The following is a 13,290-nucleotide window of genomic DNA, read 5'->3' as shown; positions in this document are numbered from 1 at the left end:
TACACACATACATAAAGTATGTATATATATATATATAAATGATATATAAATGATATGATACAATAAAATACAACACACTAGGTCTTACCCTAAAGAATCAGCAAGAGGATGTAAAGTTGTCTCTGACATCATCACATGACAGGCAAAGCGCTGCTGGTCAGGGTGTTTGGTGATGAAACCAAAGTAACTGCAGTACAATAACAAGCATTACAGAAAGTGTTACTTACAAATATATTACTGAGGCAGCCTGCTGTAGTAAACCATGTATTCAAGCAAGGAGGTAGTGATAACAAAATTAGCACTAGCGATAAAAGTCACCATATCTACTTTTAGGTGAAATACAGTCAGTAAAAAAAATCTTTAAGCTTAAATTTGTGCATTTTACATCATTATTAAGTTGTAATGCCACTAGACATGTTGTGAGAAAAGGTACAATTTAACATAGTTTAGTGTCTTAATGATTATCACTTCTTATTTTTGACTATCCTGTCGTTACAGATCCAGCCACCTCCACTTGCCTTGCTCTAACCCCAGTGTTCCCACCACTCTTATCACTTCACCATCTGCCGTCTCAGTCTCAGTCATGTATATCTACTTCCCCAGCCACATTCACTCGCCAGTTGCTAGATTGTGCATCTACTTGAACCCTCCAGCCTTCTCATTCTGCTTGACTGATTCCAGCATTTTCACCTCTCTGCCTGCTTCTTCTGCCCTGATTTAGTGCCTAATATATTCGATCAGCTTGCCCTCCTTTGTTTGCTTGCCTGATTTTGAGTGGACTGCCCTCTTTACCAGTCTATGTCTGAGTTGTGCTTTTGGTTCCTCTTCTGCTATTACTGAGCCTTCACTGTTTAATATACGTCTCATGCAAGTGTGGGAATTGATTATATCAAGTAATTCCTCATGTAGTTCAACTCACTTGTTGTATTTTGGATGGCAGCCACAGAAGGAGATGTTCTTCAACTGGAAAAAATGGAAACACTGGTCCCCCTGTCAAAGAAAGAATCATCAGACAGAAATGGAAAGTCTGAATGTGTGAGACTCAAAGAGGAAGGCAGTTAGATAGTGTAAATATGTAGTTAGATTTTAGTGCATGTACCCTGTGAGCAGAGTGGCACTGATCCTGGACACTGATCTTCACACCCCTCACACTGACCTCCAGCACACAAACTGAAGGAGGCTGACCTGTTGACCGCCTGTTACATGCTACCTGTTAACACAAATAGTTAGTCAACAAATAAACCTACTTTTGACAAGATATTTTGACTGGTTTTAGTGTTAGACCAGTCCTAGGTTTGGTTTATGCTCAATCAAAGTGAGTTCAAACTACTTTTTGTCTGGTAATACTGGGAAAGACAAATGTTTACAATGGTCCTGAATGGCCACACTGGAAAGTGGCATGAAAAGCCAGCTGTTAGAGAGAGGGGAGATGCAACATTGTTTAAATACTGGGAAATAAGGTTCAGAAGTCTACATTTTCAATAGTATCTCCTGGAAAACATAGATAATGTTGCATTGGGTTTTGTACATTAAAAGTAGTTGTGAAAAGAAAGAAAAAAGAGCTAGAAAGAGAAGTTCAAAGCCTGGCTCCTTTCACCTCCACACAAGCTGATTGTTGGGTTCATAAGATTACAGCAATGGTTGGACACTTCCTCTAAAAAGGTGTGGATGGAGGGGATTACTGAAGTTCTTCAACTATCTGATAAGCTGTTCTGAACGACTGCACTTGCTTCTTAAATTGTAAGTTACATGGTTTCATGGGAATAAAGACTAAAACTGGCCTAAAAAGGCCTAGAAGGTTAACCACCCAACACTCAGGTTAACTTAAGTAAAAGCCATGTTTCCATGTTTGGGGATCCTTCCAGTGGCCAAGGGGGCCCTTTGCAGGTGCTAAGTTTGCTTATCAGTCTGTTAAATGTGATGTAACATACCACTTCTGGGTCCCGGTTCCCCCAGACCCTACTGGTGGACATTGTCCTCCTCTACACAATAACAGTTTCTTTTGTGAGGCATCACTGAGGGTAAAAAAAAGAGACAGCTTTTTGATTCAAATAGTCAGTGTTGTTGTTCTGCCTGGTGGCATAATATTAAAATTTTATTACATGTAGTACTAAATTTATTCCAGTATATAGCCTAACTAACCCCTTTTTATTAGTTTCCAACTTTTGTTGTTACTTTCATCGGTGTAAACCGTGTCAGTGTGTAATGTTTATGTTAACTTCGTGGTAACTAGCTAGCTACATTACAAGGTGGCAAAACGATGCCTTTTATAAGTTTTATTTCATTAAATTAAAAATACTATGAGTTGTCTAATCAACTGTATCCATTTCTTTTTCTCCTTCTCATCACAAGAAAAGTGATAAAATGGCAGCTGACCTGTTTTGATTCAGATCTATGGGTATAATGGGGGAAAAATACTATGACATTGTTAAGTCTTCAGCTGTGAGACACTCCCCTCCCCAACCTGACAATTATGACAAGCAATCAGGTGTGCTCGCCAGCACAGGTGCAAGCTATTGACACCACATTTAACCAGAGATTTTTGGAGAGGTGGGAACAATCCATTAGACTTTGGTGCTGATCCGGATCATTAGATTAGATTAGATCATCATCCAGATCCAGGAATATTTTAAACTAAACTTTTAAACACTCAGGGAATGCAAACCTCAACTCAGTTGTCCCATAATGCCATAAAAGCAATGCTCCCATGATAGTTTGGCCCTCAAATGATTGCTTGACCATGAAAACCTGCTGCTCAAATTTGGAATCTTGCTGGCATCATTGGTACCCAGATACTGATATCAATATCTGGAGGTTATTCAAGAAAAATGATAAACATGAGAAACATTCAGTCATTAGTTTAGGGGTAAAACAGGGACTTCTGTGAGTGGACCATGGGCAAAGCAGTGAAGATATTACATTTCTGCCAGTCTATGGTCTGCTGTCTGATAAACAGCTCCACCAGTCTCTGGTACCGTCTGATTGTTGCACTATGGCGTGATCCTTCATGTCCTGTGCTCATCTGTGAGTGTGTGAGAGGAGCACAGCCCCTCTTCTAAACAGAGACAGACACAGGAAAAAACTGGAAAAGCAAAGTAGGATGGTCCATGTAAATCTGTGAGGTTCTGCCAAGTGATGGTTAAATGAAGCATAGGGTGTGCTGCTCATTAGGTTCCCACAGTGGGAAAGCAGCTATAATGTGCAGCTGGAAGTATGTGTTGGGTAAAATTATTAACAAAGTTATACTCTGGGATTGGTTCTAACATTTGATTGAATTAAGTACTTATTTAGTAGAAGATTGACACCATGACTGTTGTTTATTTAACCTGTGTTCACTTTGTTTGTGTATAACTATTCATCATACTAGAAAAGGAATAGTTAAGATTATATTTCAGAATACATAAGTTCACATACTTGCATGTCACAGATACGTTTTTGTAGTTACTTTTCACCCAATTATATGTTCACTAAAATAATGAAAAAATAAGTAGTTGTCAGGTCCGTTCAGCGCGACCTGCCTCTCTCTCTCCTGCTCGCTCTTCTTGCAGGATCAGCACCTCAGCTGTGTCACATTTTGTACTTAGTGACTTGTGGGTTACCGTGCACAGCTGGGGCGCATTATTGTAATCACCCTCCTACCTTATTTATACCTCTGGCAGATGCTCTGCCATCGCTGGAGCATTAACGTGCATACCCCGTAACAGCCCTATTGTTGTGGTATGTAATTTGTACGTCATTTTGTTTTCCACGCTGACAGTTCCTGTGCTGTGTATCGCATTTTGTACGTTGGTTATATGTTAAGTGTTATACGTCCACGCTGACAGTTCCTGTGCTGTGGATCTCTGAGTTTGTTTTTTTTTTCATGTGGTTAGCTAGACGTTCTTTTGTTATCCACGCTGACAGTTCCTGTGCTGTGGATTTCCCTTTTCGTCCGCCTGTCCCCTTGGTTAGCTTGTCTATTCACCTGTCCGTCCTCATTCTCCTACTCTCCTGGTTCCTGCTGTTAGCCTGCCTACTCCCCTGGTTGTCCTGGTCTTCTCCACCATCTCTACTCCACCCGGATTGTACATGTACATGGACCCTGTTATGTTGTTACTTTGTATTTTTGCTCCATTAAACCCTTTTCTTTTCACTAGCACCTGGGTCTGCAATCTTGAGTCCTACCATAGTGGACAAGCCCACAGGCTTTCATTAGATTTGTTGCCTTTTTGGCTTATTATTCCCTCTGAGCTTTGAAGCCAGGGGAGTTAGGGTTTGATAAGATACTAAGATTTACACCAAGGTTATAGTCAGATTTTGGCCTAGAAGAAACGGCTGCCTGGTAAAATAGCTATTTTCACACAGGCAGTGTCAGGTCTTCCTCCCTCTCTAGGTAACTGTCTTTATTCATTGGAGCAGAAGGGACCTTGGGAATGGATGGATGGACCAATGGAACAGCACGAGAGGCACCAGGTCAACCTGCTTTTGCACATTTCAAAAATTGTATAAAAGATTGGGTTCCAGGAAGAAAGGCATTCCTCTGTCCCGAAGTCAGATTGAACAGTTTTGCTGTTTAGGGTCAGGGCTTCAGATAGAGACGGAACCCAGAGCTCTGTAAATTGCTTTATTCGGTAGTCTATTCAATTGTGATAATAAATGTTTAAAAGTGATACTTGACTCCGATTATTCTTCATAAAAGAACACGCGGCACATGGCATCCTTGCCGACAGACTACTGTGCTATGAACCAGATGTTGTTGCCAGCTTGGTTAGATAACGAGCACTCAGATCTCTGAAAATGTCTGAATTCAAAACAAAGTTGGTGTTACTCGGATAGACTGACCACATATTCCCAATGTAAATGGTTCAATTCAATTCAGTTTTATTTGTATAGTGCCAAATCATAACAAAAATCATCTCAGGGCAGAAATTATTATTATTATTGTGAAAAACCCAACAAATCCCCATTGAGCAAGCACTTGGTGACAATGGCAGAAAAAAAAGTAAAATCTTAAATAGGCGAAATCCCAGTCCAGATGAAAATGATAACAGCTTGGAGCTGGGTTCAAATTTCTGCCATCAGGCTCTCGCCCGGCTGTCCCTGCATAGACAAGAGCTTTCCCCAGCTCTGGGCCATCGCCTCACTGGGCTCCTTCAGTCTTTCTCTCCCGCAGCAGGGTGGACTGAGTGACAGCATTCGGCTTCCATTGACAATGAATAGGCAGCTGTCGCTAACCCGGTGATTTGTCTTCCTATGTGCTCGGAGTGCTTAGAAGTGCAGCTACGCACCCTGGCCATTAGGGGGCTCACATACGGTCTAATTGTTCTGTGGGTCATAAAAATGTCATCAAATTTCATTCATTACTTTTTGCATTATGCTGTTAACAAAACAACCAACCAGCAAATGCTGGCTAAAACATGACCCCTGCCCTTGACAGAAATAATTATTCTTCACCATTCTGAGTAATTGGAAAGGTTAATGACAGTATGTGGGAGCTTCCTTGTGGCGAAGGTGTACGACTGCGCTACAGAGCACTTGGAGTGAAGACAAATGGAGCTAATAAGTGAAGCAGGAGGCAAATTGTAAAACAGACTCTAAAGTCAACTTACACGCAGCCAAATGGTGTGACTTCTGTGTTTCTATGAAGGACTGTTTTTTAGTCTGCACGGGACATTTATGTAGCCATCCGTGGTATTTAGCAGTTGCTCAAGTCTATCATTTTAATAATTTTCAAACAATAGACTGATATCCGTGTGATTATTAATACTAGGAACAGGTTTTCATGGTCAAGGGATGATATTATGAGGGTCAGGCTATCATGGGAATATGGCATTAAGGGGACTGTAATCTGAATTGGTGGAGGTCAAAGGTCACGGGTCAAAGTGTTTATTTGTCATATGCACAGTTAGGAAACATGTTTCCCTGTACAATGAAATTCTTACTTTGCCGTCCACATGAATGCCACATAATACAAATGAAATATAAAGTAGATGAATAAGTAACACAAAATCTAAGGCACTTTAAGCAGCAAATGTAAAGATATAATAAAAATATATGAGAATATAATAAGAGAATGTATGCTACATGGGATCTGTATGTGCAGCAGTCAACAGTCAATGTGCAGTTATGCAGGTGCAAACTGAGAATGTAAACAGTACAGGTCATCAGTACATGATGTATTTCCTGGTAATAAACTCCTCAGCTGTTTAGGAGTCTGATGGCAGAGGGAAAGAAAGAGTTTTTCAGTCTAGAGGTCCTGCATTTCACACATCTTAACCTCCGGCCAGAGGGTAGGGACGTAGGTAGGTTTGCACTATCTGAGTACTGTGTAGTTTTGCATTGCTACACTCAGAATTTTTGCAGTAAAACGACTTTGTAATTGTTCTTCCAGAATTTCTCCAAAACACATTAGAGGAGCATTTTCTTCTGGAGTGAAGAAAGTGAGTGGGTTGACACAATTACTCGGTCAACCATGTGTTTTTTCATTTGGAAAAGTCTTTAACTCACCCAAAATTCATGCTAAATAAGTCCTGTGTAACAGTTAGACAGCTGACTTCATTGACTAACTAAATCTAATACCAATAAAGAATAACAAATAAAATATTGTTACAGTTTTTCATCAACTAATTTTGCATTTTTATACAGCTAGTATTTATAGCCTGCACTTAGAGTTTACAGTTATTGTTTTGCAGGTTTAGCAAAGCAAGTGTTTAATTATTCACCTACATCGTACTATTTCATTGAATCCACAAATACATAAGCATTATTATTATTATTATTATTATTATTATTTTTCACAGTAATGAGTGAAGTTCCATTCTATGTCACAAAGTGAGCCAAACCTGCTACAGAGTAAAAGTAAAATGTAAAACACAAAGTGAAACATCGTTGAAGACAAATTATTAAAAATGTAGCCTGGAGTTAAAGCAGTCAGCCTTGTGGTGTAACGTTTGGTCACAGTGAAGGATTTACAGAAAGCGCATGGCCACTGCTGCAGCAGGTATAGCGCTACTTACTGTACATAACATGGTATTATGGTGACCTTGTGCAGCATAGTAAATACAGAAGTATCCATCAGCCAGTTTAGAACAAGCTTTGGTAACCCTTGATCAGTCAGAAACATAAAATACACTGTTCACCACTTTATTTTAATCTTGTTCTCCAGGAAACTGAAGCCGGTGAAGATGTTGAGGTGGTGCACCACCCATCAACTAGCCAGCTCAAAGATCAATGTTTCTAGTCTGGGAGAAATTTTTTGTCTCAAGCATAAGAAGAATAAATAGGTAGTAGGTTGTTGTAAGGTATTGTGTTACAAATTGTAGCCCAGATTCTTACTTTGTTCTCTCACTTTCAATTATTCTAACAAACCTCACAGAGAGAACTGACTAACTTCAAACCATTTACATCTCACTGTTATATTGGACCCCCCCCCCCTTTTTTTTTTTATAACGTGAACATAAAACAAGCAGAGACAGACAAATAATAATAAGAAAATGTAGTTGCTGAGAAATGTGCCAGTTAGAATATAGCTATCATTTTCTGATTTCTGGCTGAAAACAGCTGTCTGCTAATGCTGAGGGGAAACCAGAACAATTAGAAATATTAAAATATAAAAGGAGAGGCTTTTTAAAGCACTGATAATTTGTCATAACCAGCTCTTAGCTGCCACATTGGCTGGATAATCAGCGTTCACAATGCGGTTTTGTTGTGTAGTGGTGGTGTTTGTGTACCTTCTGCATTGCAGCACACAGTATGCTGTTGCTTGTGTGGACTGGGACCTGAACTGAACCCAGGAATCGTACCAGGAACTGCTCTATCCAACCAGCTTTCTGGACTATGAGAAGAAAGGAGAAGAAAAAACATCTTAAATTATCAGTTTTGATAATGATACTCTGCAGTATCAGTCCATCTTTTGCACTGTACCTTCACTGATATCTCTGGCCACCTTGACAGCGTAGAAGGCAGGAAAAATGCCGGTAGCTCCAGTCCTCATGTTGTAACCCTGACACCACAGGTCCTCAGAACGGTTTAGCATTAACACCGGGTCATCTGTCTCTAGATAAAGCTCATCTGCATGCCGAGGGACAAACCTAAAGTCAGGCATAAAAAATGTGCATATTTCAGTCTAATGCCTGGATTTGGACATGCCAAAATTAGTTTGGGTTTGTTCATATGTGTAAACCTGTAGACAGCTCTGTGGCTCTGCTGTCTCTCCACTCCATCCAAGACACAGGAAAACACACCAAATGACCCAGCACCTGAATGACACAGCATTGATGTTATTCACAGTCAGTAGCTTACAGTTTGTCTTTTGTGTCATATTCATCCTTTAATGAAAAAAATGTGATTTGAGTTTGACTGAAATTTACTGAGTGATGTATTTTAATGTAAAATTATAAGGGTATGATTATTCAAAATCATTTTTAAAGTGAACAAGAAAACTCAAATGACCAACACTATAATGCTTAGAGCTCCCATTCTGACTTCTGGTTGTATAAAATTATTAGGGTTGATCACACACCATCAATTTAGGAACCCTGCTAAAAGGTCCTACACCGTATAGCTCAGGTTTGTTTACTGATTTAAAGAAAGCCTGGTGCTCTTCTCATCTTTTGCTAAGAATTAAGGGAAAAACAAACAAAAATATTTTACCATAAATGCAATGGCAGGCTGATTCACAGAAATGGAACAAAATGGCAATTCAGTTTGATTATTAGGCTACACTAGATGATGTGTCTAAAGTCAGGATCGTTGTTCCACTTTATATTTTCAGTAACTAATTTAACTGCTTCCAATGTGTTTTTGAAAATAAAAAATGCTGGTTGATTGAAATATATTTTTAGGCTCAACATATATTAGATTTCTCTACATTTAAGACCTCAAATATTGATAGTGGAAGGCAGTCACAGTGGAAGCTTCAGCTAAAATAAGGATATAGACAGATGACCTGGGACATGAACTCAGTCAAGACTATACCATGTATTTCTTGGATTGTTTTGGTATGCCAGTGCCTACTGATAATCTAATTATATTATCTCTATTAGTCTTCACTGTCTGTACAACATAAAATGACAAAGGTGAACCATGATGCATATGCAGAAAGCAACTTTCACTAGTTACCTGTACAGGTGACATGTGAATATTAACAGATTGCCTACTGTGACTACTATTTACTTTTATTTCTGTCCTGGGAAGTCCCCTGATCTAGTACAGGTGGTGGCTGACAGGAGGATGTTAGCCAAGCTCGGACTCCCACCCCACACGTGAGACTTAGACAGCAAAGGGCAGCTTCACCCCAAGTGCATGATGGTGCATTCTATTATTAATACCTGTCTGTTACTTTTTTACTCTTCATTACTCAGTGCCTTGTTTATATCCTTGTGCTGCTGTAGCATTGTGAATTTCCCACTTGTGGGACCAATAAAGGTTCATCTTATCATATGTTATTTATTATGATTTATTTTTGATTAAACAATGTATTTAGAGAATATACAAACCTGTGGCGCTATTTTGGCTGCTTTTGTTGGCAAAGAGGTTGAGAAACTTCTTACTTCTGGGAGCCCCAGCCCTTCCTCTCTTAGACTCTTCTTCCTCAGAAGTTAGGGTTGATGTTACCTTGGTCTGCTTGCAGATTCTTGCTACAACTTCACTCCTCCTTTTTACTTCCTCCTCCCTCCTCCTCTTCACATCTTCTTCCCTCCATTTCTTCATCTCCTTCTCCTTTCTTCTTTTTTCCTCCTCTTTCCTCCTCTCTTAGAGCAGAAAACAAGCGAAGGTTGCAAGAAACAAGAATGTAAGTATCATGCAAAGAGTAAGAAATTAGAGGTAATCCGGGTTTACCATGCTTGTTAACTCAAGGATTTCATTTATAGCCATTTGAAATTTTATCGGTACCTTGCAACCTGTTCCTCTCCTTCTCATACTCTGGAGCTTCCTCTTCATTGGCAGACTGATAGACTGTTTCTGCATCGCTGTCATCATTCTGCTCGTTGTAACTGTGCAAGCAGTCCTTGAGTTTGACCAGCTCCAACTGAGCATGTTTATTAACCACCAGTGTGTATTTGACAAAGTCATAATTCATCTCTACTGTAGCTTCACTCTTTGGGACAGTCCAAGCAGCTACAAAATTTTCTTGAGTGAGAGATTTGGTGCCATCCACCTCAGCATTACTGTCACCTTTCCTTCTCCCTGTATCCAGCTTTGTACAGTCCATCCCTGTTTTTTCATTATTTGCAAAGCAATGGGTTGAACTGTTCTCGACGTTTATACAGGGAGTTGGATCTCCCTCCCCCTCCTCTTCGCTGATGTGAGGGTTGGCTTGGTGAGACACACAGGGATGCAGAGGTCCTGGTGGGGGACCCTCTGTGTCTGAGCTGAGGGACATTCTGTTGGATCCCCCCTCGCTGCTGGACTGGGAGAGAACAGGAGGATGGTCCTGGGTCCTGTCATGGTTTTGGCCTAAGAAGACAAAATATAGATAGATATATAGAGTAACAAAGTCATTAACAAATTGCTTATAAAAATCTTGAGAAGAAAATGTAGACAAAAGTATTTTGATCTACTTCACTTAGCAGTCTGAATCTTCTCCATCAAAAGTTGCAGTGACTTATACAAATTATAGGCAATTACACCAGATGAGTTAACAGTGATTCAGCTATTTGAAATATATTTCACATATACCTATATATTTCATTTTGGGTTTAGGTGCAGGTGCTCAGTGGCCAATGATTGCGATGACAGCAATTCAATACAATTTTACTGTATTTGTCTAGGCCTATAGCAGCATAACTAAGGGAAGGCTCAGGGTCACCTGATCCAGCCCTAACTATAAGCTTTATCAAAAAGGAAAGTCTTAAGTCTACTCTTAAAGGTAGAGAGGGTGTCTGCCTCCTGAACTGAGACTGGGAGTTGGTTCCACAGGAGAGGAGCTTGATAGCTAAAGGCTCTGCCTCCCATTCTACTTCTGTGGAATCTAGGAACCACAAGTAAACCTACAGTGCTTTGTTAGGATGATAAGGCTCTACAAGGTCTTTAAGATATGATGGAGCCTTGTCATTAAGGGCTTTGTATGTCAGGAAAAGAACTTTAAATTCTATTCTGGATTTTTGTCAGGTCCGCTTGGCGCGACCTGCCTCTCTCCCCCTTTCTCTCTCCGTCCTCAGCTCGTCAACACAGCTGAGGTGCATCACCTCAATCAATCGGGCGAGACCCCCCTCTGAGTGCCCCCCCCAAGGAAAAAAAACACTAAATTTTGCACAGTGATGTTTTACTGTAACAACATAAGACAAACTTCTTTCTCAATTGCACAAATTTATCAACAGAACATTTGAAAACCACAATTCTGCACAAAACAGTATAAGTTATCAGAACTAAATATACTCTGTATACAAAAAGTTGTCAAAAATATGTACAATCAGAATACAACAAGAGCAGAGAACAACAATAATATAAAATATTATATTTATTATAAAAGAATAATATACAAATAAAATATAGAATAAATATTCTAAATAGCACAAATCCTTCATCACACAAATCACACTAAAGAAAATCTTATTACACTGCACTAAAAACAGAAAACACAAACTAAAACTAAAATCGGACCTTTCTGGCCTTCCTTGATGCAAAATCATCAATAATGTCATCATATGAAATCTGCTCCTCTATTGAGTGATTCATACTCATGATAGCAAGGCCAGTGAGCCGTTCCTGAGACATGGTTGACCTCAGGTATGACTTGATCAACTTCAGTTTTGAAAAGCTCCTCTCTGCTTGAGCCACAGTGACAGGCAGAGTACGTACAATCCTGAGAGCAGTCCAAAAGTTAGGGTAGATCTCTGATAGATCCTTATCTTGCAGAAAAGCGTTGAGCTCAAGGAGGCTCATGGTTTTTGATGGCAGGTGAGGAAAGTTCTTTATTTCCCGCACAAGCTCTCTACTGTCCAAATCAGAGTGCCCTTCAAAGTGCAGTGTTGTGCCTAGTGCATTGCATTGCTCTGCCAGCTCCTCATCTGCAAGACTTGGGAAATTTGTCAAAACTCCAAATTTGTTTTCCACATTTTCCAATGTAGTAAACCTCTCCCTGATGACTGACATGGCTGCATCAACAACAACATTGAAGAATCCAACCTCCAACTTCCTAAGGGCATCACTGAAAGGCTCATCATGTGATTCATTGTGGACCTCAGCCTTTTTTGTTTCAAAACAGCCTCCACATTTATTTCTTCACAAATGTCTTTGGCCGCCATCTGTGCAGTCACAAAGCTGCTTGCCCTGTAGCTCTGGAGACCTCACTCAGTCTTCTTCAAAAGACTCACAGCTAGGTCCACATGCATATTTGGAGACTGCATAGGTTTGCTGACATGCTGTATTGCAGATAGCATGTCATACGAAACAACCATGCAGATGCTGAAGCGGTACGACCCCACCTCCTCAGACAAAGACTGGGCCTCAGCCTTTATAGCAGGGTCTTTGGTGTTGTCTCTCACCTCAATTAAAGCCTCTCTCACGGCAGCTCCCTGGTACCTGGGCTTGACACTCTTGACCTTGCTCTCTCACCTTGTTTCTGACCACATCATTAAGGTGATGCTCACATGGTTCTTCAGTATGGCTCATCTTTGGGAGGAGGCTGAAAATAACGTGTAAAGATTTTGCAGGACACCAAAGTAACTCATAGCATCAACAGATCTCTTAGCGGCATCACACACAACTAAATTCAATGTATGCACCCCACATGGCACAAACTGAGCTTGGGGATTCTTTTCTAAGAGCCTATGATTGTCCTCTGCAGTCTTCAAAAAGAATTCCCAACTCCTCAAGTCTCATCAGGATCATGGATGTCAATTGCTGGCCTGTGGACTCCTCTGCCTCCAAAAATCCCATAAAATGTTCCCTGATATGGGGCTTCTCCATCAGTGACACCACTCTAATGACCACTGACAACTGTTGTGTGGCTTATATCTGGGTTGCAGTCCAGAATTATTGAAAAAAAACTTTGCCTGCTTGATGTCATCCACTATAGCCGATATGATTTTGCTGTTCATGTTAGGGTGATTTTTATTTTTAGATAGAAATGAATAAAATTAGTTAGGGTTTTTTATTATATAGCATATATAAGTTTATATATTTTAATCTCACAGTTGTGTTTATGTTTATGTAGTTACATATCCACATATCACCCTATGTGTTCACTGAATCACTGGTCAGTATTTACTGTGTTAGCCAACTGGAGCACTGTTTAACATCAAGGGGGACTGGTTCACTAAAACACAGACTCATTAGATTTACAGCTTTAGCAAAGAGGGTCCACAG

At 40.1% G+C, this 13,290-nt stretch overlaps 1 protein-coding gene across 3 annotated transcripts in view; it reads right to left on the bottom strand.

Annotated features, from left to right (window-relative positions):
• The window catches only part of LOC109952770 (C-Jun-amino-terminal kinase-interacting protein 1-like), a 76,002-nt gene that overhangs the window by 9,650 nt on the left and 53,062 nt on the right, over window positions 1-13,290 (bottom strand). For 2 of the 3 annotated variants that reach the window (XM_020588005.1, XM_020588004.1), the window contains 8 exons: window positions 9,874-10,437; window positions 9,477-9,731; window positions 8,162-8,237; window positions 7,903-8,069; window positions 7,710-7,813; window positions 1,100-1,210; window positions 920-990; window positions 89-187 (listed from right to left, as the gene is read on the bottom strand). In XM_020588005.1, the coding sequence (XP_020443661.1) occupies window positions 89-187; window positions 920-990; window positions 1,100-1,210; window positions 7,710-7,813; window positions 7,903-8,069; window positions 8,162-8,237; window positions 9,477-9,731; window positions 9,874-10,437 (1,447 nt within the window). Of the gene's footprint in view, window positions 1-88; window positions 188-919; window positions 991-1,099; window positions 2,016-7,709; window positions 7,814-7,902; window positions 8,070-8,161; window positions 8,238-9,476; window positions 9,732-9,873; window positions 10,438-13,290 lie in introns of those variants that run through there. The other variant, XM_020588007.1, reaches the window with a different exon arrangement.

Source organism: Monopterus albus, unplaced genomic scaffold (genome assembly GCF_001952655.1).
Source record: "Monopterus albus unplaced genomic scaffold, M_albus_1.0 scaffold494.1, whole genome shotgun sequence".
Taxonomy (NCBI): domain Eukaryota; kingdom Metazoa; phylum Chordata; class Actinopteri; order Synbranchiformes; family Synbranchidae; genus Monopterus; species Monopterus albus.
The sequence above is the reverse complement of the archived record's forward strand: the minus strand, read 5'-3'. Positions and strand labels throughout refer to the sequence as shown.